Raw genomic sequence first — 27,481 nt, forward strand, 5'->3', positions numbered from 1 at the left:
ACAATTCAAGGATTATCTTTGGAATTTAGGTAAACAGGTAGGTATGTGTATATACACATATATATATACATACACACCAGACAGAGACAGAGACACAAAGAAAAGAGGGAGAGAACAGTAAAGAAAACACTTCACCTAGAAATGGTGGGAGAAATCAAGCATGTGTCTCTATGGCCAAATCACTCTAACTGAAGTTAGACTAAGTACTAACTTATCAATAAAATATCCCAGAATAGGACTCCCTCCATCCACAGCCGGCTGTTTCCAAGAGATGATGATATAATCTTTGTTGGCATCCAAGGACACCACATCCAAGGGAGAGGCTGGGGCTCCTTCAATCTCTGCATCAGCATCTGTGGGGATACAGAAGGATCCTGTTAACCCTCTCAGATGTGCTCTGTCAGCCCCAAAGGCCAAGGTCTTAGTGCAGACATTTCTTACCACACCACCGCAGTGGCTATATCTTTGGTCCCAGTCGAGCAATCTTCAATTTTGTAATTTGCTTACCAAAATAACAATGTGTGCTTTTCACCATCAGTAGAAGGAACATTACGCTAGGAAGGGCTCTGAAAAGGACCCATGACCTCTGCCTCATGGCCCTTGCCTGCCCAAAATGTTCTAAAAGAAAATAAATAAGGACATGTTGAGGACTGCTATCAGAAAAGTCTGATGTAAGTTATGTCAGGAAGTCTGTTCTTAATATAATTATTGTGCAGTGTTACTCGGAAACTATGAATGGCTCCAAAGGGGAACAAACAGCCCCTTCTGTTACCTTCTAGATACATCCACAAGAGAAGAAGGACCAAGAAGCTTTGCCCATCCCTATGCTGGGACCACCATTTTGGAAGAGAAACAAAAACATTCATTTTAATTAAATGTTTGTTCCCAAGCTGAAGATCCTTGTGAAAGTAACTCTGATGAAATAGCCACATCTGAGCTTAGTTTATCTGAGTTTAGTAAAAGTCCGAGACTATACAAGAAACAGAGTTCAGTGACTGTTCATGAACTGGGATCCTCTGACAGTGGTCCCCTCAGCAGTGTATGCACAGATGAATTAGTAACACAGGGGTGTTTTTAGGAGGAAAGGAAGGGGAATGAAAATAACCCCATAGTAGCCTTTTAAGTGAAAATGATTAAGATAAGAGTCACAGTCCCAAGGGGAGGGGAACCACATTTGCCAATTCCACTTGACATCTGGTCAACCCTTTAACAACCGGAATTAGTAGGAGAGGAGGCTGAGACATGTAGGAGCCACTCACCCGGCGAAAACACTCTTGTTGACTGAAAAATAAACACTTTCTTTTCCTATGATCTACACTTCTGTAACTCTTATAAGTTACTGAAACATTTGCTAACAGGGCTGTGCATTATCTGTGAAGATCTTAAATCAGTTTGGTTTTGAACATTCTGTTTCTTGCCCCATGAACCGGCATGAACCCATGAACCTGCAGGATAATATCTCCTGCGTAAGTGCTATAGGAGAGTGTAACCAAATCATCATGCCTAAAACAATGCAGAATTCCTGCATGCCACACAACGGCAAATGGGCATTTTGGTGGGGAGAAACTTTTTTCCTTTTAGGCTTTCAGAGCACTGGATGGTGGGGAGAAGTTCTGCTGATGGTGAAGGTGGAGCAGAGCTAGGATGGAGGTGGAGATGCTGAAGTTAACAGACCTAATAGCTGCTCAGCTGTGAGAGGGACAGCTGGCAACCTCTAGCCATGTCCCTTTTTAGCAAAAAGCCCATAATGTAACAACCAGCAACGTTGGTGTTGATAGATAAATCCATTGTATGTAACAGAGCCTGGCAGACAGCAGACATTTAGGGAGCCATTTCTCAGCATTTCTATAAAATTGCTTGGAATATGCCATTTGCCATGTGGACTTGACAATCTTTCACAACACGGTTCTGTATAGCAGCCGCTGGAAGCCAAATCCAAATACCATGCTGTATTGCTTCACACTTGTGCTCTTGGCTCCCAGCAGCTGCTAGAGCGTCTGGCCCACAGTACCCACTTGGGCAGCGTCAATCCTCTCCTTAGCCTCTGCCCTTCTCCCAACCCTCCAAATAGTCAAACTTTTTGTATCTTTGATTAATTAGGCCGAAGATTAGCCTGCTACTCTTTATATTCTGACCTCTGACACAGGCTGTTTAATAACTTTTATCAAAATGTAAGTAATTTTATTGTTTATCTTTATTATAAAAGTAGTGTCTGCTTGTAACATATATGTAATAAAAAATACATGTTAGAATCCCTCTTAATTCCATAACTCAGAGATTACTAATACTAACGTATTTGCCTAGATTTTTCTAGATTTTTTCCCCTATATTTATAAACTCAAAAGTAATTGTTTTTCACAACAATGTAAATCAACTATACTCCAATTTTTTAAAAAAGTGATTGTTTTTTAAATAAAAGTGGGATTGGACTATATAGTTTCATGTAAACTGGGTTTTTTAAAATATATTTTCATATTAGTAAGTATACATCATTAGTTTTCATTACTGTGCAGTATTTGTGTGTTTATATGGAATATTTACTATACTTTATTTTCAGTTCCCATTGGTGGATATCTAGATTCCTTCCATATTTTCCCCCAAACAAACATTTTTTTCAGCTTTGTCCACTTAAATTCCTAGAACTAGAATCGTTGGGAAATGCGCACAGTTGATACATAGTGGCAAAACACCCTGAGCAAAGCTAAACCGATTTACACTCACCAGCAATGTGTGGGAGTGCTGGCCCCTCCATTCCTTCATCCCAGTGGATATTAAAACCTTGTAAATCTTTTCAGTGTGATAGATTAATTTTATTGATTTGATTACTAGTGAAAACTTTTTCATAATTTATTTTTCATTTGTAATTCTTTTTTCATGACATTTATATCCCATCCTTTATCACTGTATCATCTTTCTTTCCTCCCTGCCATGTGTGTGGGAAGGGGAGGAAAGAATATATAAAAGTCTAGAAGAATATGTGATAAAATGATAACTTCAGGTATCTCTGGATGTTAGACTTACGATGGCTTTTCTTTTTTTCTTATTTATATTATCTAGTTTTTCAGAAAGAACACATATTATGTATGTAATAAAAAACTGGCCAAATATGTACAGCTCTGGAATGTGTTTCTGCAGACATATGGTGCTTTCTACACTGATCATTCTGGTTCAGAAGCTATTTTCTAAGCAGCAAAATACCAGAGCTCTAAAAAATGCATTGAAATGGCCTCATGCAGCTCAAAGTTTAAAATAAAAAACACCATAAAATGTCACTTAAAACACTTTGGCGGTTTCTCAAAAAGTTAAACACAAATTTAACATACGACCCAGCAGTTCCACTTGTAGCTATCTACCCAAGAGAAGTGAAAACCTAGGTCCATGAATAGGAACACAAATGTTCATAGCAGCATTATTCATAACAGTCAGAGAGTGGAAACAATCCAACTGTCCATCAACTGGTGAATGGACACACAAAATGAGGCATATCCATACACTGCAATATTAGTCAGCAATAAAAAGGAACAAAGTACCAACATAAAAACCTCAAAACATAGGCTCAATGAAAAAAGACAAAAGTAAAAGATCACATATTATATCCAGAAATGTTCAGAAAAGACAGTTTATAGAGGCAGGGAGTAGATTAGTGGCTGTCTGGGAGCTAGACTGGGGATGGGAGTGGGGAAGGGGCACAAGAAGCCTCTTTGGGGTGAAGGGGATGTACTAAGCTGGATTGTAGATGGTGGGTGCACAGCTCTGAATATTCTGAAAAGCACTGTCCACTAAGCATGGTTGACTCTTATGGTGTGTAATTATATCTCAATAAAGATTTTTTTAAAAGAATCTAAAATATATCATTTAAAATAAACTTACAGGGGAAATCTTTTTCTAAAAGTTAAATTCACAACTCAATTTCGGAAATTTGTCTTTGCAATTTTGTCTTCCCCATGAGTCTTTTCAATTCTCTCACATCAGTATCTGATACATTTTAGAATCTTCCCTTATTTTGTGGATATGAAAACAGGCTTAATGATAAATTTCAATCCCTTCCCCCTGTCTGTGGTTGGTCATCTGAAGTCTGGCCTCAACCTGCAGAGAGCCACGATTCTGGATGTGGGCACTGAGAAATGTTGCTGAGGAAACCCTGGACTGTGTCAGAGTTCCCAGAAAAAGTCCACAAAGGGAATCCTCAAGGCATAATTTAAGTGTTTCTTGAGTCACCAGAGATACTCTTTGGTTCAGGTCAGACTGAGAGCAGAGGCAGACTCAGTTTGCTTTCAGTTATCATCTGGCCAGGTCTATCCGGGTGCTTTGTTTAAACAAACATACTTGCTGATAACTTCCAGGGTGTCCATTTTTACTGCAACTGACCCAGAGGGCTACCCCTCTTTTCCCCTCACAAGATCCGACTTTTCCCAAATGCTTTTGTGCAGGAGGAAGTCTGCCGCATTTTTCAGCTGGCATAGATATCCGTGCATCTTTATCAGTTGTGAATCCGTGGCAGAATTCAATGATCATTTGTTATTGTTCAGTACTGGTGTGGTATATAGACTGCTGTCTCTCCCTAGTATCCATTCCTCCTGTTTCCTTTTAGTACCAGAACCCCTGAGCTTCTGCAGGCAACATGTTGCCCAGCTTCCCTCCCTGTGGATGTGTGGTAGTGTTCATCATGCAGAAGTGATGTGTGCGTCCCTGCATCTCTGCCCTTCCCACAGGCTGGAACGGCAACACAAGACAGCACCATGGGGGCAGTGGAGCAACAACACAGATGGGAGCCAGGACTCTGAATGACTGAGTTGAGCAGAACCACCTGGACCCCCTTCCTACCTCTGGATTGATGGACATAGGACAGAAATAAACTTTTTTAAAAAATTTCATTTCAGCAGCTTAACCTATTCCCTAATTAAAATCCTGGGTCAGCCATCAGAAGGCCTGTATCCTAGTCCCACTTCTGCTTCTGTGAGGCTTTTGGTAAATCATGTTACGTTCCTGAGCTTTAGTTTTTGCATCTTAAAATTAAGGGGAGGAATTTCCCTGGTGGTGCAGTGGTTAAGAACCCGCCTGCCAATGCAGGGGACATGGGTTTGAGCCCTGGTCCAGGAAGATCCCACATGCTGCGGAGCAAATAAGCCTGTGCACCACAACTGCTGAGGCTGTGTGGCACAACTACTGAAGCCCGCGCGCAGCAACGAAGACCCAATGCAGCCAAAAATAAAAAATAAATAAGTAAATAAATAAATTTATTTTAAAAAAAATTAAGGGGAATCCTAACACTTTTGTGTGCCTTAGACTCCTTTGGCAAAGTGGTAAAGAAAACCTAGAGGGCCCTTCTCAGAACAATGTTTTTAAATGCATAAAATAAAATAAAATACATGAGCTTACCAAAGAAACTAATTATACTGAAGTACAGTTATAATCACAGACCCCTTGGGAGTCTGTGGACCCCAGTTAAGGACACCTACATGACCTCTAAATTTCCACCCTCATCAAAACACCTAGGAGTTTATGGTTCTATTTAATGCACAAGAGATAAAAAATTAGCAAGTCTACTTGTATTGTTTATATGTTTATTTTCTGTATATTGTGACGTTTTGACATCTTAAAAGCCTTTCTGGGTGGTGAGAGATTTTCTGCCCCCATCTCCGGGGGCTAGCCAATTTTAACCCGTCCAGAGCTCACCTCCTCCATCTGGCCCGTGTACCCCAGGAGGAAATATTCCTCTGCCTTAATCATCTCAGCACCAGGGACCAGACAACTAAGCACGACCCCTGTAGCTTAGGGTCTGCTGAAGTTGTTCACACCAGCCAATCCTGAACTGTTTACCCCGCCCTGCCATGCCTTTTCCACGGGAACTCCAATACAGACTGCGGTCTAAGCTCTCCCTCTGCCTCTTCTGCCTCCTGACCAACCAGTAGTGCCTTTGCTTCCCCATGCGGCCCTGGGTGGTTCTCTAGGACCTATGAGTATAATACACTCTTTTCCTGAGCCCCTCCTCTGTCTCCTCGTGTGGACACACCTGACTGACCATCACGTAAAAGAACACAGAGCACTGCCTTTGTGGCCTGGAAGTGTTCATCGTCTTCCAGATGTGCTAGTATCTCATGTAGAAATAACATTCCCACTTGTACATGTCTGACCTGTTAGAGACGTCGTTGAAAAAAGAAAGCCTCCTAAAACCAACAGTTATAGTTTGTCTTAAGGATTCAGTTGTAGCATCTTGTTTCCTAGTTCATTAAAACTAAAGCTATAAAGAAAAGGCCTAGAATGAAGTAATAAATTTGCTCTCCAAAACAGATATTCAAGAGTGAGTCCCCATCACTCTTTTATTGTAGCTTCTTCAAACTGAGACGGCTTTTTGCATCACTAGGATCTAGCCTCTCTACTCGGACACCTACAGAGCACTGCTCTGGAGGCTCATTGAAGATGAGGGAAGTACTGACATGAGAGTACTGACAGTAACATAGTCTGGAAACTGGTCACCTTCCATTCCAACTGGTGCCTTCAGGGTTAAATTTTTACATTGGCTCTTTCATCTTTACCAAAAATATGTTTGGATAGATTGACATGGCCTCGGTGTTTTAAATATTCTCAGATGTTCTGCTTTTTGCTAGGTCTTACCTCGAACAAAGACGTAAGCGCTGTATTGTTCATAATATTCTCCCATTCGTACATGGATTGTATAGAGACCTTCATCTTCCTTGTTGAGATGAGAAAATGTTAGTGTTGCCCGATCGCCACTCCAGTGTGTTTGCACCCATTTTGATGGAGAAACAGGAGCCCCTGGGGAACAAAAGTAAGCAAATTAACTGATTTCTTTCTCTATTACTCTCTTCTTCCTCCTTCCCCTCCACTCTTCCCTCCCCCCAATTCTCTCTCTCTCTCTCTCTCTCTCTCTCTATTCCTCTTCTTCTATATTGAAAGCTATCTGAATATTAGAGGACGTCTGTAGGGCTTTGAGTCATTCTGCCATGTTTATATTGGTTAAAATGTTAGAGCAGAAGTGAGGGGACCAGGGCCAGATACATAATCTGCAGGTCCCAGTGCAAAATGAAATTACAAGACCCCTTGCTCAAAAAGCAGAGGAAAAAAACACAGTCAAGGTACTAAAATATAAGGCTTTGTCCTCTAAAAATAGTTTATTACTTATAAAACATATTAGGGTAATACAAATTGCAAAAACTAATATTTTCATGCCATAATTTTACATACAAAAATAATACTTTATTAATGTGATACGCTGATTGATAATACGATATTTTTTACTTACTTTTCTGCAAATTCAGTTATTTTTAGTAACTTCATTCTAAATTGATATAACTGAAAGCAACATCAGTCACTCTTTGCAAATGCAAGATCATAAATTAGTTTTGATTTTTTTTATTTTAAGAAGGATCTTTCTGCTGATGAAACTATTAATGCAGCTGTTAAGAGTATTACATAGTCATAGTAATATACAGCTTTATACGTTATAGTATTATATGGTTATGGTGCTATAAAGTTAACATTGGGTTAATCTTATGATAAACTATTTCAAAATATAAATTTTAGTACTCTAGAGCTGACGATTCTTTTTTTTTTTTTAAACATCTTTATTGGAGTATAATTGCTTTACAATGGTGTGTTAGTTTCTGCTTTATAACAAAGTGAATCAGAGCTGACAATTCTTGAGGAACAATTTTTTCTAAAAAGATTTAACTCTTTATACAAATAGTTTCATGTAAGTCTGAATTTAATTTTAAATGTAAATTTACATAATTGCATCCTAATGTTTTCTCTTACAAGTCCTGTAACTTGTGGTCATACAAAAAACTGAAAATGACTTCATGATTTGTATATAATTCAAATGCCTGTTTATGCATTCTCTCACTGTATCTTTGATTATGAGGAAATTTTAATTTAAAAATTATCTTTCTTGTTAATAACTGCTTCATCTAAAGTTTCGTATGAAAATAGTATTCTTTTTCATTGAATGTGACAATCTTTAAACTTAATTTTTATTTCCAAGCCTGTGAATGTTTGCTTTGCAATGTTGTGGCAGTTTTCATAACCAGAGAGTCTAAACTCTGAAGAATACTAACTGCCTTATGTGCCTTACTGCAATGTCTATGTACATGCTTTTATTTTATAATAACTTACGGACAAAGTTTACTGCGTGATTGCTGGCAGTTCCTGTCACGGTGCTCAGGCGAGGAAGCTCATATCTGTGCAGATCCCACAAATATGCATTCTGGGGGCGGACGGGCAATCTCGGCTCCCACGGTGGGCGCCCACACTGCCCCACGTGGGACCCCTCCTCTCCTCTAGGGCCACGCCATCCAGCAATGTTGCTGCTGCTGCTGCCGTGACTGGTTTCACTCTGGACCCAGGTCCTGGTCTCAGCCATGGTCTTGGGATGGCCCAGACTGCCCGGTGCCCACACATGCACTGAAGTTCAGGCCAACTGCATGGTGAGCATGCTGACCACCACCCACCGTGCCTGGGGACCAGTGCGCCTGCTCCATAGTCCCATTGGACTTCACTGGACTCCGCTTTATTTTACCAAATAAAATTAACTTAGAAAATGAATATACATCCACCTTGCAAAATGAGAATACAATTTTTTGTAATCCTTTCCCTATGTTACTTGGTGATAAGAAATTATAATCTCCACAAATATATTGCGAAAGTTCTGCTACTCTGATATATGTGTAAAAGCTTTTGTAACATCCAAAAGGTTATGTCCTCTAACGTTCAGATTCTGCCAGCTCTGATAAAGAGAACTGCAGTCTTATGGACATTCATGCTCTGGGGCCAAGCCTGGGCTGTGACCTTCTGCAAATAATAACCTAGTGAGAATTCATTAGTAAGGCTCACCATTTCGGTACCACTGGATCTCCGGCTGGAAATGTTTAATTTCAGGAGTGATAACTACACGGCAGCCTAGACTCATCGTCTCGCCTTCTCTCCCGAAAGACACATCAAACTTGTCATCAAAGTGGATCTCAAACTTGGACGCATAACCGTAAGGGGTCACAGCAACTGGGCACAACAAAAACAAACATCAGTAATTTACTTTTTGTCATCAAAGAGACACAAGCATTTTAATAAGCACAGGCAGAAAGCAATCACAACAAACCTATCAAGTGACTTATCTGGGCAAAAATTAAGTCTTATAAAAGAAGTATGTAGCATATTCACATATATCATTATATTGAAATGGAAATTCTGTGTATGGAAATTCTTGCTTCATTGGTCAGATAAGCTAAATGCTTATTTTTACTATTATAAGTAATAGAATTGAAAAGGTCAGGTTTAACGCCTTACATAAAATGTAAATGAACACCACATTTAGCTTCGACTTAAATATAGCTGCAATATATGCACATTAAAATGTTAGATTCTGAGTTCATTTAAACTTTACTGCTTGTACTCTTGGAACAAATAGCCATATCGATTTCTCATAAAAATAGAGTTTTTTAGTAAGTGGCTTCAGATTCTTTGATGATCTGGGTTAAAAAAATACAAGAAATATCAATGGGAGAAAACAAAGTTTAAAATACCATTCTTAGAAATATCTTATTTATAGATTGAGTCAATACCTGCACCATAAACTCTCCTAGGTTTTAATTTCTCTTTTCTCAAAGGAAAGGGCCTGGGAAAATAATGACTATTTTTTGATGGCTTCCTGCATGCCAGGAACTTCACATTTGACATGTCATCTAATCCTTGCAAAAACTCCATGGCATAGTTACTAGTTTTTCCTCTCTTTCAGGTGGGGATATAGAAGTTCACAAATATATATAGCTAACGCAAAGGTTTCAAAGGCATCATGTGTGAAACTGAAATTCAAATGTATAAACTGCCCAACTCTAAAACTTAGGCCCTTTTTCTCCTATTTCAATTCTCTTCCTAAGACCTCTTCGAATTAATTTGAAAATGCAAGCTAACATTTATTGAGTTCACCTTGTGCCAAGTATTGTTCCAAGTGTTTAATATCTATCAACTCAATTAAGCCTCATAATAACCCTATCAGGTAAGTACCATTATTATTCCCATGTTATCGATGAGAAAACAGCAGCACAAGGAGACTAAATAACTGCCCATATGCACCCTGCAGACCCAGGATTTACACTGGCAGGCTGTTTCCAGAGCCTGTGCTCTCAACCAATACATGGGGTTGGCTTGACTTTGTGTGTCCCCAGGCAACCACTCACCAACAGGGAAATGACTTCTCTTTGAAGCGTGTGCCCCATCTGCCCCATTTTTATATGATGATGTCCCACTGAGATCAAAACACAAAACAACTTGAACAGATCTTGTTTATTGGGAAGTTGGGCTGGTTCCAAAGCTGCCTCAGGGAGTAGAGATAAGGGTTATAGGGAGGGCCTGGTTTAGGTCAGGGGTTGGCATATCTGTGAGCCAACTCTGGGTTGCCTCCTGTTTTGTACCATGAAGAATGGTTTTTAACTTTTTTAATGGCTGAAAAAAATCAAAAGAAGGATAATATTTTGTGACATGGGAGAAGTCATAGGAAATTCAAATTTCAGTGTTCATAAATAAGGTTTTATCTGGATACAGCCATGCTCATTCATCTATCTATTGCCGATGGCTGCTTTTGTGTAACAGTGATAGAGTGGAATAGTTGTGACACAGACCCACACAGCCTAAACTATTTACAATCTAGTCCTTTACAGAAAATGTTTGCCAATCCCTGATTTAGAATATGGTTGGTATTAGAAAGACCAGGTTACAAGTCGCTATTCTACCATTATGCGTGGTCTTGACCCATGATTTAATCTCTCTAAATTGTTTCCTCATCTGCATAGCACAGATAAAAAGGCACCCAGTTCATAAGCTTTGGAGAGCATTAAATGAATCAATGCATATAAAAAATGTCCTAGGGGACTTCCCCGGAGGTTCAGTAGTTAAGACTCTGAGCTTCCACTGTAGGGGGCATGGGTTCGATCCCTGGTCAGGGAATTAAGATCCCACATGCCGCACGGAGCAACCAAAAAAAACAAAACAAAACTGCAAATCACCAGTAAAGCTGGCGGTGCTGTCTCCCAGCTCAAAAAAAAAAAAAAAATGTCCTAGTACGGAGTCTGGCACAACTGATCAATACATATTAACTACTAGAGCAGAACCAAGGGCAGGGAGCTTTATCCATGATATTTACCAGCATATTCCAACCACCTAAACTGGTACCTGGCACATGGTAGATGTTCAATAAATACTAGTTGAATTAATGAATAAGAGCCCTCCGTTCTCTATGTTGGGAACAACTGCACTCAGTTCAGGAGCCAGAGGAGGCTCTGAAAGATTAAGAAGTCAGAGAGGTTAGATTGAGCTGGGCTTTCAGACTTTGGCTTGATGGAGAAGAGGGGAATGGAAAAAACATGGATGATGATATAGAAGTGGGACTGAACAGGATACGTGTGGAGGATTGTAGAACGACTAATAGGCCAATCTTGGGGACATTGGGGATAAGTCATAGTTTCAAATTTCCCAGTTATTCTATCTCAATATAAATCAAATGATAGAGAAGGACATGATTTGGGATGTGTTCCTTCTTCACTCTCACCCATCATCCCCTCTTGCCCAGGTGATTGATACCAATGATTACAATTTAGAATGTTAAAATTAGGAGCCATTCCATGAAGTCGATGGAGTAGGTCATCTATAGACATCAAACTAATTAGTTAGGTGAAAAATTGAACCATGGGAAAGTATTTTCATCAAACATTTTTAAAACTACCACTTATTTTTTAATGTTTGGAAAATAAGAAGTTGGGGCTTGACTACTGTTTTCAGTCTGAACAGTGTAAGCATCCAATTACTTGAACAACAATAAGGATTTTACTTTTATTGCCACCCATGAAAAGAAGTTCTGATATAGATGAAATGATTGAAGTTCACAAATTTACAAATTACTATGGATCAGAATATTGTTAATAATTTGTTATTAAACCACATTTAGACCTCATTAAATTGCATTTCATAAATTAATGTATTTATTCATTCATCATCAAATACTACTCTACATCAGGTGCTGGGGTTTAAAGATAAAAGGTCCAGCCTTGCCTTCAAGTGTCTCATGGGTCAGTGGGAGAGAACAGTTAACAGTGTCCAGTGAGATAGATGCTCTTATGAAGGTGCCACAGCTTCACTGGGGGCACCGAACCCTGAGTGGGTGGGGCCTGGGGTGGCAGTGGGGTCAGACATGGATTTCTCAAGGAGTTGATACTGAACTAGATATTTAAAAATGAGTAAAACTGCTCTGATATAGTCCAGACTGTGTGTGTGTGTGTGTGCGTCTGTGTGTGTGTGTGTGTGTGTGTGTGTGGTTAAATCAATCTGCACAGATTTGTGTAATGATCTTTCTCAATTTAAACACAGAAAGACTTAAAAGCATTTTAAATGCTTTTAAGACTTAAAACCATTTTTAGCCTGTCACATCTGGGCATTTATAAAACCAGAACAAAGCAATTATATGCAGAAAGAGAATATAGTAACCAAAGAATCTGAAAAAATAAAACCAATCACAGGTAGTATTACACACATACTAGCATATATTATAATATAGACTATGTATTTATTTCAGCATTATGGAACAGCTTATTATGCAGTATTGTACAGAGATGACACAGCAAATATGCTTTTAAACTTACAGCTGAGGGGCAAGGTGGAGGCCCCCGCATGGAAGCGGGTCTCATCAAACTCTCCCTTATATCCTAGAAGAGAAAGCAGAAAAGCATGCCAACTGTTCCTTGACTTTATTTTTTAGCAGTGAGAATAATTTTTTTTTAAATACACTTTGAATAAAACAAGTTCAGCAAACCTACTCTTTACCACAACCGAAGCATATGCTGAAAGCTCTCCTTTAACATTCATCGCCGAGGCCCGGTACTGAGCGGTGTCTTCAAAATCACATCTGAAAGAACAGATGGAAATGAGTGCCCAGTGCAGTGACACTCCTGGTACAGTCGCCACTCAGCATCCGTGAGAGATTGGTTCCAGGACCCCCATGGATACTAAAATCCGTGGATGCTCAAGTCCCTGAAGTAAAATGGTGTAAAATAGTCGGCCCTCAGTATCTGCGGGTTCCGCCTCCTCAGACACGGAAGGCCGATGTAATTGCTAGCTGTTTCATCAAGGATCTCTGCTAACAAGCCACAGGGCAAATCACTGACTCCCTCAGGGTGGGTTTCAGTCTGGGGGGCTACAGGGTGATGAAAAGACAAAGAAATAGCCTCTCCTTATAGACGCCCACAGACTCCCTGAGCCACAAAACGGATCCCGGTTAGTCTAATGTGCTCTAGCCTCAAAGTACAAATAAGTTGTTTAACTTTCAATTCTGCTAAGGTTCAGGCCCACAGAACAACACAAGAAGTGCCATTTGGAAGTTCCTCTAAGTTATAATGCAGAAATTGGGATGCTGTTAATGGAGTAGAGAGAGAAGGATCTCACACAGAGATGAACAGGCTAAGATTTCAAAGAAGGCTGTTCTGTGTCTTATCACTGCCAGTGTTCGTGTTCTTCATTGTTCCTCTGGGTTTAGTTTCATTTGCAATATCTTAATTCTTGTTGAAATCTACAGACATCAATAGAACCCCAGGAGGGTCAATACAGTTGCCTTTCCCATAGCTATTTAATTATAAAGCAACCACATAGCTCACTGCCACCTCAGTAGAATCTCCGACTGGCAGAATGGATGTAACTTTAGGAAGGGGTCAATGCTTAGCAAAAGCCCCAGAGTCCCAGGGTTCTTTCTGCTTGAATCTGCTTGAAGCCCAGCATCACCTGTGTCAACTGCTCTGACCTGAGAAGGCTATGAATCTCTTGAGATCAGAATGACGTAATTTATTTTTACTTTGACATCTCAGCATGTCATGGTTTTATTTGAACCGAAAATGCTGGCAGCTTGTTTAACTTTTCCATCCACATAACTAGGCTTGGATTTCAAGACCACATTAGGAGACATGATAAACCTTTGAAAACTTGGAAATTTTGATGTGGATTCTGCTTTCAAATTTTGCTTCTGATTTTGCTTTATAAACATCCCAATGTCAGGCTCTGCGTCCATCTACAGGCTGACAGGGTGGGCACATAGTTTCCCACAGTTCCTGGTGAGCTGAAGGAAAGAACAATTTCTCTAAGTACAGCTTACTTTCAATGTCACCCACCCCAAACTTCATTGGCCTTTACTGATTAAAGGCAAAAGTGTATAGTGATGGCATAGATTTGGAACTCTGAAAGGATAACTGAATATAAATGCCTATTTATGTAACTTATTTTCTTACTAATGTCTAAGAAAATCTCTCCAGTATATAAAAGGATAAATAGATACAAATGAATTTTTCCTCGTCGTCTTTGACTAAATTCAAGTAAGATCACTTTGGGAGGTAACGTGGGCTTGGTAAGAGTGTCATGCTTATCGCTCTTTGGTGTGCACCAAGAAGCAACGTATGGGACTGTCCCCCATCCTGATCGCGCTGCATTGGGAGGAAAAGGGGACAGTCGTTAACTGGAGCGCAAATTGCCACCCTAAGCAATTGCTGGGCAACACACACAGACCCTGATGTCTCTTACGCGTTTATCTCCAGAGTGTGCATTCCATATCGGCTTTCGATAATATACTTTCCAGGGTTTGCATGGACGTCTATTGGCACCTGGTTTTTATACCTATGAGACAATGGAAACAAGGTGAAGTAAGTTGAGGTGTAAATAGATTCATGATTAAAAGCAACACACACACAACTGTTGTTCTTGAAGGAACACCCGTAAACACAGCACTGAGGTCGGTAGTGGGGTCTGTTCAATAAATGCAAATAAAACACATTATAAATATTATAAAACTTCTTTTTCTTAACATTAAAACAATGGAATTTTATTTTGATGAAAAATGAGTTTACAATCATTTAGTAAATGAAGAGCAAACACTTCATTTTCCTATCCCATAACTCGAAAAAAATCATTAGTGAATAAATATCTGTGAACAGATTAAGGGTAAGGCAGACTGGATAATAAACCACCTGAAGTTCACACTCCCTGCATGTGACTCACTTGAAAAGGATGAAAACGGCACTGGAGATAACTGATAAGATATGGCCATGGAATCTCATCCTAATCATTCAAATAAGCCCAATGATACTCAGTTTTTGCTCATCATGGGCAGCAAGCTATACACATTTTACTGAAAGAATACTTTGATAGAAGCACTTATTTAGATTATATTGTGCATCACAATTATTAAAATGGCTTGAACAGTTCCACTTAACCACCATATATAAAGTGCAACTACATAATATTCTACATTTTACCTGGGGTGTGATGAATATCAATCTAGACTGAAAGTACCCTAGCTGCCAATTTCCACCACTTCTGAAAAGATCTAGATGTGTGAAAAAGGACTGTTCCCCCATACAAAGAACCAATTTCACAAACCTACTGGTAAACCAATACATTTATATAACTGGAACCTCAAGATGCTAGAGTTGTAGTCATTTAAAAAAACATTCAGGGCTTCCCTGGTGGCTCAGTGGTTGAGTCCGCCTGCCGATGCAGGGGACGCGGGTTCGTGCCCCGGTCCGGGAAGATCCCACATGCCGCGGAGCGGCTGGGCCCGTGAGCCATGGCCGCTGAGCCTGCGCGTCCGGAGCCTGTGCTCCGCAGCGGGAGAGGCCACAACAGTGAGGGGCCCGCGTACCGCAAAAAAAACAACCAACCAAACAAGCAAACAAAAAAACCATTCAGCCATCCAGCCATTTTAAAAACCATGGTCTTTAAAAAAGTTTACACTGCAATATCCTAAACACTGTTCTGTGCATCTCACAATGAAGAGAGCGGCCTCGCAGTGCAGGATGAGAAGAGCGCAGCGTCACTGTGAAGAGCAGCACGCTATGGTTTCCAGGAACATCACCATCACAGCATCGGATTCTGTGCGTCAGGATCGAGGTCATTGCTGCTAGAAGGGGGATGGATAGGGAAACTATCGAGCTCATCCACTTGAGGAGTTGGGTGCATGACCACCAGCTGGTCCTGGGGAATGTCAGCTGCAGCTGCTGCAACGTTGGTGATAGATTTACTTTTTACACACTGAAAGTCTACACACTGGCTCTTTCCTTCTTCCTTCTCCCAAGACATTCGAATAAAGGGTCTTTGGACATAGTTGTAAATCACTTCTGGGCAGCCCCCAGGCCTTTTCTTTTACTTTTTTCTTTGTAGGTTTTATTTTATTATTTTATTTTCTTTTATTCCCAATCCAATCTTCTTAAGACCCCTCTCCGTCAAAACTGATTTGGCCACAACTCTGTTTTCAATGTACTTGAAAAATCTCTATAATTTTGTGCTATAAATAATTTGTGAATATTATTCTCCCATCTGTGGTGGATACTCTTCATCCCAATCAACCACATCATCACCTGTAAGCACCACTATGTGGCATTCACGTTCCCCACTCTGGGCACTAGCTACCATGAGAGGCAGAGTCATTTCTTCCAGGTAAAATTCGAACTGTCTATGGGCACCATCATTTGATAACTCATGCATTAGGGCACTGAGATCTCTACATTTAATAGTACTATATTCAAAAGAGATACAAAGAGAGTCGCATGGTTCTCTCAGTTCAGGAATAGATATGCCATCGGGACAATGGATTATTCCTGTTTTATAGTAATCCAGAATAGCTCGAAACACAGTAGAGCCAATCCCCTCTGCCACCTCATACTCTCCCTTCTCGCTGGGACATGTAGAGTTATGTTCTCTGCCAGACCCAAACATCCTGCCCAGCACTGCGTATGGCTGAACAGTAAAAATGGATGGGTCTACAAAAATTTAGTGTTATCCACTATTAGTGTCACTCGTTCTGACGTTCTTACATTCCGACCTCCTTCTTTTGCATTTTCATACACAAACACCATTTCCCCAGATTTCTTACAGCTACCATCTGAACTTGACTGACTACTGTTTCTGCTGCTGTTCCCAGCACTGCTCCTGGAACCATTTGGAGATGCTTTTTGAGGATGAGGACTGCTTGGACGAGAGGAACTGTGATCTTTTTCACGTTCAACATGATGCTGTCGTGTTGAAGTAACATTTCTAATACAAGGAGTGAGCTGAGATTCTGTTCTTTCGCAAGACGAATCTTGTGATCCACTTGATCTTCGTCTATCTCTTGATCTCTCGTTGAGAGAGATCAAGTCACCATGTAGACTCATTTTGGTGTGGGCAACAACTCCTTTGGCAACATGTGGGGGAGTACTTGAATGTTTATAAAGTTTACGATGTCTACTATTCAATTTCCGATCCCAGTTCTCTGGATCACTGGAGTTACTGTCAAAAGGATGAGGCCATCCTGCCATCCCACTTCAAGCTTCCTCACATTGCTGCTCTGAGAGCACACATGTAGCACCCATAACCTGTAGTCCCCCTTGAGTGTCCAGGCGCAGGCCGGGGCCAGCGACACCTCCGCTTCCTCCCCAACTGGATCCCTCCGGAGGTGTCTGTGGCCGCGGATGCTCTGGCGGCTGTGGCTACAAGAGCCTCCCCAACAGGTTGCAGGCTGGCTCCTAGGCTGCTTCTCGCCTAAAACTTCTTGATGAATGTGCTTTCCTCTCCTCCATTACAAAAATTATGTTCAAGAAGTTGGCCATTCACAGCAATGTGGTTGAATCTTGCGTGTGTAATGTTGAGTGAAAAGAGCCAGACACAAAAGAGTATCATGATTGCTTTTACGTAAAATACAAAACCAGAAAAGACTAATTAATGCTGCTAGAAGTCAGGAGAGTGATCCCCCCGGAGCGGGGCAGGGGGGATTAAGGAGACATCCTGGGTACTGAAATTGTTTGGTTTCTTGATTTAGGTGCTGGTTACCTGCATGTATGCAGTCTACAAAAATTCATCAGAGTTCTACATTTATATGTGATACGCACTTTTTAATGTGCATATGATACTTCAATAGAAGATCTAAAAAAAAAGAAAACAAAAACTTGCCTATTGTTGACACAACAGAGAGGAAGGCTTTGAGTGGTTTTTTTGTTGGCTGTCTGTGTAGGATGAAAGCAAAACATTCTTCCCACTAACATTCTTGCATGTTGTTCAAAACCTTGTCATTGCATTGAAAGCTCATTATATTTGTTTTACTCTTTTGTGAGCAAGCATAGCTCTCCTCTTGGAAGAACTTAAAATATCAATCATGAAAGAAAACTACTGACAAATAGGAGCTGAAAGATTCCCTTTCTCTGACTGGCCATCCTTGGTGAAGCCCCTTGAGAGGCTGGCGCTCCATGGAGGGGCCCCTCCTGAGACACTGTCTCCTGAGTCTGCAAGGGGCACCTTCTTCACCACGTCCTCAGGTTCTCAGTAGCTAGTGGCTATGGTGCTTGACCAGGCTTTTCTGCTTAAGCCATTTTCTGTCCCAAAGAGGAGCTGGACTTCATTTGATTCCCTTTAGGACACCCCACTTCACTTGTGCAGACATCGCAAATAACGCTAATAACAATAACGGACACAGAGTTTTTACTGTGAGCCAGGCAAGTGCTTTAAATTCAATCCTCACAACAACCGCACGAGATGGTACTACTTTTAACATAGTAAAGTAGTAGCATTTTCCAGATGAAGAAACCCAGGCATGGAGAGGTTAAGTGTCTTGCCCCGGCTCTCACGGCTAGAACAGCAGATCTGGGGTTTGCACCCAGGCAGTCTGGCTCCTGACAACATGGGATGCTTCCACTTTCCAGCTGTTCTCTATTTAGCTGCATTTTATTTCTTCAGATTTCTGGACATGGTTATAAGGAGGTTTTGGAGCAGGGAAAGTTGTGGAAAGGGAGAGAAAGAAAGGAAATAATCTTCAGCCAGTCCCTACCTCTTCCCAGCTTGTACACTCATACACTCATACACACACACACACACACACACACACACACACGTGCACCCTATGTCCCTAAAATGCATCATTTTTTATACTTTAAAAAATGTACCATTCTCCTTCTCCACCTAGCAAAATCCCAACTCGTCCCTCAAGGCTCTGATCAAATGTCACTTCTTCAATAATCTCTCCCTTGAAATCCCATACAATATCATTCCTGCCTGTCCGCATTGGTGTTACTTGGTTCAAATGGAAATATATAACATTTATCAAATTATGGTTGGACAAGTGTCACTTCTACTAAGGTGTGCGTGCCTTGAAGCTGGGGATTGTGTCTGATCCCTACTTACTTCTATTGCCACTCTCAAGGAAGTAGACATCACAGGCAAATATTAGGCACTCAGTGTTTGCTAAATTGGATTGAAAAGAGTTATTGGGTAACACCATAGATTTAACTGTGCTTCCTGATTTGGGGCCGAAGGAACGGAGTTCTGATAAATCCATCCTTCATGATATGGATAATTTAAAATAAGTGCATGTGAAGAAGGTGTGTTGAGGCTCTTTGTGTCCCGGTTCCCTAGGATGTGAAACGGGAGGGCGGACTGGCTTAGGAATCTCAGCTGTGTAGCAGGTGTAGGGGCACAGCCTTCTGCCCCACCCTTGGGAGCCATCCCTAGCTGTTTCTGACAGCCCAGAAGCAGCCTCAGTTAGCTGTCTCCCCACAGGGCTCCAGGCAGACAGGACTGTTTGATCAGAGATGGCGTGTAAAAAGAAATCTGCGGCTGCTCCTAATCTGGAACATTCCTTGCTTTGATGAATGACAGGGTAGAACATGTTAATCAGCATGTCCTCCTGACTGAATTGGTTTAGGTCATTTCACACTTGACTCAGAAGCTCCCTCTTGCTCAGTTTTCTCCTTTGCTGTGGTGTTTTCAGTATTTCCTTCTAATATAAGAAGAGAAATATGACACCCAGTTCTGTGTGGCAGGTGCTACTTGACCAAACAACTGAGTGACACTCTATTTGGCTTCTGACCAAAAACGTTGTTCATATTTCTATAAAGTTTGAATTAAAACAGCATTTGCAGCTCCCAGGCTTTCTTCACTTTCCTTGTCCTTCTGTCCAATCCGACTTAGCACCTCAATGCCTTCCCCCCCCTCCCCCCACCCCCCGCTAAACAGCCATGGCTTCTCTGTCTCTGTCTCTCTGTCTCTGTCTCTGTCTCTCTCTCTCACACACACACACACACACACACACACACACACTTTGAGAAGCTTCCATTCTCTCCACTGGAACTCCAATGTCAGTGTAAGAAGCATCTGTTTTAAAGCTGCAGACATGGATTAAATGAGGAAGTGATTCAATTCTATTCTCCAAGGAATTCACCTAGCTAGGCGCTCAGGTTCAGAGTCATTTGCGATTGGCTGTCTTCACCATCAAGTCAGGGGAGAAAAGTAGGATTTGAGGCCTGCTCTGTATATGCTTCGCAGTTTGTTACTTCTGGAAAATGAAATTCCAAACTGGTCAGTCACCGGCTAATTTTGGAGAGTTATCTACACCCTGGGGTTATTTGTCAGAGGGTTTCTGAAATTCCTGTGAACATTTAGCTGTACACCATTTTCCTTATCATTTTCATGTAGAGTCTATGAACTAGTTAATGAGCTTCTGTTACAAGTATTTCTAGAATAATACTCTTCATGTATGTGTATAAAATACACACTTAATTCCTCCAAACAAATGTCTGTTTGGATATTGGGCTGACTTTGATAAGAAGGGATTACAGTGAAAGCTCTTTGGCAGTGTAAAGCATGGTCAAACAAAAGGGCTTCACTCTAACTTTTCTCTATCAGCAAATAATGCCTGCCAAAATGATCCTTTCATGTTGAATACCCCTACGAGTGCGGTTGCTACTTAGAATGCAACCCTACTGTTTTGAATAAATAGCTGTTACTTTAAAAACCAATTAGCTGAGAGAGAGCTATTCCATTAGCATAGAATTTGGACTTAAATAAATAAGAAAAATCTAAAATAAAATCCCAAACCCTTATACCTGGGAAGTAATTATAAATAATTTTTAACTATTTTAAAAGCAGGCTGTTTTCCTAAGATAATATGATAGTAATTGCTAAATTTAAATACATTGTGAATAACTCTAATCTTGTAAACAAATTCAATACATGATTCTATCATGGAATTTGTGAATTCACATAATTTGCAAAAATAGATTAAGGCTTTTCCAAATCTCTGAACTCTTCCTAAGATACATTTCTCGTACTATTTTATTCCCAGGTTTTGAACTCTTATCATGCCTAATGACAAATATCTTTGTCTATTTGACAATGACTTCAGGGATAATCTGAAGAATTTCAAATATGTATTTTTAAGTGTCTTGCGTGAGGATCTAGCCCAGTAACCACATACACATCTGAAAACTTGGGTATTGAGTGAGCATTAGACTAATACTAACCCTCACTAACACATTGCTCCAGGGAGTTTGTGTGCGTCTCCCTGCAGATTACAATCCAGGCTTCCGTTGAAAAAACTGATTTAGACTTTGGGCTCGAAATGCAATTAAATCTGGCTCTTTTTTTAAAAAAAGAAGTGTAAAATTAATGCAATTCTCTCCTTCTCTTAAAGAGAACTTTTCTCCCTCATTTCACATAGTTTTTACAATTTGGCTGGGCAATACAGGCATATGGTTCAAGGACCAGAAAATATCAGGGTGCCCGGGAAACATTCTCCTTCCTCAAACCTGTCTGCCTTCTGCCCAGCTCCTCCCCACAGCTAACTGTTCTCCTTAGATTCTTACATAGCCTTCCAGAGCTTCCTTATGCAAGTAATATGGATACAAACATAAATGTTTTTCCTCCCCTTTTAAACCAATATATAGCCTATTAAACAAGTTATTATATAAATATAGCCTATTAAGTAAAACAGCTTTGGCTTTTCACCACATATAGATTTCTCCTTCTCTGTTGACAAGCCCTCCTTCGGGATGGCCTGCTTCACTGTGGTGGTGCAGCAGCGTCATCTACAGCTAACTTTTCTACTGGACGCAAAGCCCACAGGCTTCCTTCTGCTTGGAAAGTGAGCTCAGCGCCTCCACACCGGGCCCTGATGAATGATGGGCGCGCCTGTCAGTGAGCGCTCCCTGGCTACCCTCTGGATTCCATCCAAACGGATTTAGTCAGTACGCGGGGTTGGCCAAAGAGCAGCTGCTGTGTGTTGATATCATTTGTTAGACCTCAGGGGCTTCCATGACCTGAGGGTGCCCAGTGGAAACTTGGAACTGAACCCTCTTTGGAAAGGAGTCTGAGGGAGCCAGGCCCCAGGCACACATGCCTTTGAGAGCTAAAGGCTTCAAGCAGAGGCATCACAACTGCCCGCAGCAGCATCACACACTTATTTCTGTACTTTCCCTTCTTCTACTCAGTAAGGTCATTCTCAATTATTTCTTTCATACTCATACTCAGTGTCAGGCCCAGGAAGCTGCAGCTGGGTACCAAAGAGGCATAAATGCCAGCAAATTAGTCACCACCAACCGTGGTTCTTGCTAGGTCGTGGATTCCCTGGTCATTGAGGGGAAGGATGCTCACTGAAGATCGCACACTCTGGACCAGCAGCTTGCAAAGTAAATTAGAGCTTCATTTCATGATTATTTTTAAAGAGGCAACGTACCCAGCAAGCTATAATTAATCCTACATGGAAGTTTACTCTCAGAGATGGATTTACCTTGAAACCAGTGAAGCTCAAGTTTCAGGGTCTCTCACCAGCATGCGTCCCCATAAGGCTCTGTGCCTAATGCATATGACTTAACTTTATATTCTTTTTTGTAAAAGTGCTCCTCAAATTGTATAACTCTTATGCCCCACAAAACCTGGATCTGACCTTAGTTATTGCCACAGCCAATTTTTCAGTTATCTGCTAGCTGATTGTCCAAATTTCAGCTTTATGCAGGGGCAAATCTTGCTTGCTAAATAAGGTGAACTATTTTCTTAGTGGTCCACTGGTTCTTTTGTTTTCATATTTACTTCTCAGTTGACTTGCAAGGCAACAGGACTTTCTGTGAAATGGTCTGATCCGTCCCTACTGGGAGAATTCTTGATACAGAATGGATTTGACTTCTCCAAGCACAAAAGGGGTCACGAGAACTAGAGAAGGTTTGTTCCAGTCAACGGACAGCCTCCCAAACAGCCTCCCAATCGTTCCTGAGACAAATCTTGCCTCTGTGCCTTTGTTTTTGATTCAAATGAACCCCTAGGCCATAAAATTCATACGTTAAGGAAATAAATACTTCAAAGCTAAAGGTGAAAGATTTGACGGATCAATCATACTTCTTCTCAGCCCCATTAGTGAAGATAACTAAAAACTGACAGTATGGGCTTCCCTGGTGGCACAGTGGTTGAGAATCCACCTGCCAATGAAGGGGACACGGGTTCGAGCCCTGGTCCGGGAAGATCCCACATGCCACAGAGCAACTAAGCCCGTGCGCCACAACTACTGAGCCTGCACTCTACAGCCCGCGAGCCACAACTACTGATCCCGTGTGCCACAACTACTGAAGCCCACGTGCCTAGAACCCGAGCTCTGCAACAAGAGAAGCCACCGCAATGAGAAGGCCGTGCACTGCAACGAAGAGTAGCCCCTGCTCGCCACAACTAGAGAAAGCCCGCATGCAGCAACGAAGACCCAACGCAGCCAAAAAAAAACCCCAAAAACTGACAGTATTTCTATTTTCCAATTTGACTGGAGTTTTACGGGTTGACAATTTAGTCATCTCATATTTTTTCTGTGGCGTTTTAATCTTTTTTGTTTGTTTTTATTTTTTTAACATCAACATATTTACTCATTTGCTTATTTTTGTTTGTTTTTAAATCACTCCTTTTTCAGCCCACAAAGCACTATGTAAGGAGTTTAATCTCTAACAGAATTAGAGCTCTGCCTTTGTAGAACCCTATTACTCTGGCTTAGTAACACCATCAGTGGTACATGGCATGTTTGTATTCTAGTTGCTGAGTATTTAACGGAATAAATAAATGCTTAAGAAATTAATATTTACCTCCTAGAGATTACTTTGTATTCTTTTGAAAATCATCTTTAACTCTGATGTTTAAAAATCAGGAAAACAGAGATAGGACACTGTGTAATACATATATCTACTTAAGGACTCCAATGATTCGTTTATTGGTAGTACATTTTAATTCATGAAAGATGAGAATTTTTTTTACTCATCAAGTAATTTTTTTTTAAACATCTTTACTGGAGTATAATTGCTTTACAATGGTGTGTTAGTTTCTGCTTTATAACAAAGTGAATCTCAAGTAATATTTCTTGGAGCTAAAAATTTGTTATTCTTTATGTATTTCTATAGGAAAGTTTGGATTTTTTCTGTGGTGGGAAATAATCAGTTTTTTAAGAGGAAATGTCCCTTTGATAGGCCAATTTGTGCAACTCTATAGGTAGAGAGAAAGGTGGGCAAAGATGGACTGATTCCTAACTTACTATAGTATACTCTTATACTTTTAAAGCTTGGAAATTGATTTTTTAAACTTCATTTTCATCTAAATATGTTCCTACATTTCTCATCTTTGTTTACTATAAATTATTTGCCTTGGTAATATAGAGCTGGCTTTGGTTTCATTCTTTGGTTTTCAAACTCAAGAACCCTGGAAAGAGTTTACATACAAGAAAAACTGTAAGTAAATCCAATATTACCACAGGCAGATTGATATCACAGGTGAATTTTTAAAAAACACAACTCACCACCTGCTCCTTAAGAATAACCTTAGCTAGCAGTTTATCTTGTCAGCCACCTCCATTATGCTAGCCAGGTGTCCAAAGAACATTAGAAATAACAGAAAAGAGAGGAAGAGACAGGCACTCTTTGGGTGACAGTGCTATTCTATGAAGTGTTTATACTGTGACATAGGGCATATTTACCACCACTCCCGAGGAAAAGGGAACTGCATGCAAAATACCCCTGTCGGAGAAGAAGACGGAAAACGCCTTTTAAAACTGGCTCACAATCCTCTTCAGACTTCTGCTCTCTGTGGCAGACATTCATGCCGTATGATGGGAGAGTTCTGAATTTAGGGATCACAAAGTCATTGACAATTGCAATAGGATATATAATGGACGGAAAAAAGGGGAGCTTATTCGTTATGGAACAAAAATTTCTTCAGGCCCCATAGTCGTAACAGCTCCCTCTATTTTTTGGCTTTAGAAAACACATTAAGACCTCAGCTCATGTGAGGAGTAGAGATGGAGCCCTCTGGGTCTTAATTACTTTTAAAAAGGCAGTATCGCTTCTCATCACAAAATGATACCAAATAAATATGCTGACTAAATTTTAACACTTTATATAAGATAAAGATCCATTTGTATAGTAGGATTATAAAGTATCATAATAAATCGTAATGGATGCAAGACTCTTCTTTCCTTCCATACATGTATTCTTTCTTCACTATTTAAAAAATCTATTCAAATTTGTAGATGCTTTCACTGACTCTTGCATATTCACAATGTCACATGTTTTCACAAGAGGTAAAATTAACTTTGAGTAATCGATTCTATGAGAAATTTTCATAACGATAGCATACCATGTGAGACGAGGTTCTGGCCAGCCGGCTACAGAGCAGTGTAATTTTACATTTTCTTTCTCCCAAACAGTGTGGGAACGAGGTTTAATGACAAATTCAGGAGCATGGAGAAGATTATCTTCATTCAACTTTTTATGATACGCCTCAGTTTCTTCTAACTGAAAAAAAAAATCAACATATTATGAAATCAAAGTAACATGTGCTACAAAAATGTAATGTAGAAATCAAAATGATCATTTTTTTTCATTTGGAGCCTTACTTTTGCATTCATTTCAAACGAATTCCCCTCACCCCTTTTGAAAACAAACACATCACTTAATTTTTAACATTGTAAGCCTGAGCAACATATTTTACTTCTCTAAGGTGGATTTCTTAAGGTTCTTCAAGAACTTTAATTTCTATAGAACCTAAAATTTCACAGAATTTAAATATTAAGTGTGTCTTTCTTTGACCTATACATTTTGATGTCTTTTTCCTTTTGTTTCTCCGCAAGACCACGTATTTCTTCATTTGAAGCTAATTAATCTATATTAACACACATATACACAATGTTACATGCATTTCTACTTTTTAAAATTAATATTTATTGGAGTACAGTTGATTTACAATGTTGTGTTAGTTTCTGCTGTGCAGCAAAGTGAATCAGTTATACATATACATATATCCACTCTTTTTTAGATTCTATTCCCATATAGGCCATTACAGAGTATTGAGCAGAGTTCCCTGTGCTATACAGTAGGTCCTACTAGTTATCTACTTTATATATAGTGGTAGCATTTCTACTTTTGTAAGTTATATTAAATTGTCTTTTTTTTACCGTTTTTTTCAGTGACAGGTGTTCTGCCTTTTCTCGAATTGCAACTTTCCTCGACTTCTCAAAACCTTCCTCCTGGCGAAGCATGGATGTGGACTGTTTGGATACTGTGGACTGCTTGGCTGCCGTGACTCCTTCCTCTCTAGCAAGGAGATTCCTCTGGGCTATGTAAGCAGCAGCTTCTTTAATTCTTTCTTCTTCCGTGTCTGTAATTCCACTGACATGCACTTGGCTAAAATATAATAACAGCGAAATATGGATATTGCGGATGGCAGTGATGAGATAGCCCAATTTTACCAAGTTCAAAGTGCCTGACCTCAGATGCTGTACACTGTGCCCAAAGAAAACCTGACATAGAAAGACCTGGTAAATAGGAGCTAACTCTTCACACATGGCAGTGATCTTCACCTTAACCAACAATGATAACCACAATAATACTACCTATTCCGGCTGTGGTGCCTTGACAAGTGGTTTTTACATACATTGTCTCATTTTTCCCCACAACAACCCTTTGAAGTAGACTGTACCCTCTCTACTTTAGATATACGGCAAAAAGACACGGAGAAGTTAGATAACTTGCCCAACATCATTTCTTTGGTTTCCTTAGTGTGTTTAAATATGATTTAGTCTATAAAAAAAGATTAAGTTACTACTTCCTTCCAGAAAAGACGATATTGTGAAATGACAGACAGTTGTGTGGCTGTGATTCTGATTTTCGACTATGTGCTTGATCTGGATTTTGTAACTCAGATGATGTAATGCATTGCCCAGAGGTGCTGCACGCAGAAATAAGTTGTAAATTTACGTGAGATCCTTAAGCCTAGTGGGTTTCCTTTCCATGATAATAAAGGTTGTGTGTGTGTATATACATATTTAATATGACAGCCTTACTTTGTGCTTACACACAGCCCTGTTGTAAAGAAATGATCAAACTCACACCTGAAGTGTCGATGCTGACAAAAGTGACTTGTTTTTACTCATAATTGATGATGATGATGGCAAGTGAGTGGCTACATCCCAAAGTGCTGTGCCTAATATAGTAGTTTATGATAGAATTTGTGCTGTGATTTAGTAATATTGTTTAAAATATTTGGATTATTTTAAAGCTCCTTCAATACCTTTGTTGTCAATCCTATTACATGTTTCAGTGAGGAGTATGTTGATTATATTGAAGATTCTCTTGAAATTGAGTCTCCTGAGACCTCTTAAGGCAGAATTGCACATTTG

The 27,481-nt window shown here is 40.2% G+C and overlaps 1 protein-coding gene and 1 pseudogene across 1 annotated transcript in view; both read right to left on the reverse strand.

Moving 5' to 3' along the window:
• The window catches only part of MYOM1 (myomesin 1), a 143,520-nt gene that overhangs the window by 86,179 nt on the left and 29,860 nt on the right, over positions 1 to 27,481 (reverse strand). Inside the window, exons 4-11 of the mRNA XM_029226169.1 lie at positions 26,258 to 26,486; positions 25,441 to 25,598; positions 14,566 to 14,658; positions 12,819 to 12,907; positions 12,645 to 12,707; positions 8,851 to 9,015; positions 6,616 to 6,777; positions 212 to 353 (exon numbers count right to left, since the gene is read on the reverse strand). Of these exons, the coding sequence (XP_029082002.1) occupies positions 212 to 353; positions 6,616 to 6,777; positions 8,851 to 9,015; positions 12,645 to 12,707; positions 12,819 to 12,907; positions 14,566 to 14,658; positions 25,441 to 25,598; positions 26,258 to 26,486 (1,101 nt within the window). The remainder of the gene's footprint in view (positions 1 to 211; positions 354 to 6,615; positions 6,778 to 8,850; positions 9,016 to 12,644; positions 12,708 to 12,818; positions 12,908 to 14,565; positions 14,659 to 25,440; positions 25,599 to 26,257; positions 26,487 to 27,481) is intronic.
• On the reverse strand, positions 15,828 to 17,336 carry LOC114897363 (annotated as a pseudogene).

This window comes from Monodon monoceros, unplaced genomic scaffold (genome assembly GCF_005190385.1).
Source record: "Monodon monoceros isolate NGI ecotype Baffin Bay Population unplaced genomic scaffold, NGI_Narwhal_1 Super_Scaffold_1, whole genome shotgun sequence".
Classification (NCBI taxonomy): domain Eukaryota; kingdom Metazoa; phylum Chordata; class Mammalia; order Artiodactyla; family Monodontidae; genus Monodon; species Monodon monoceros.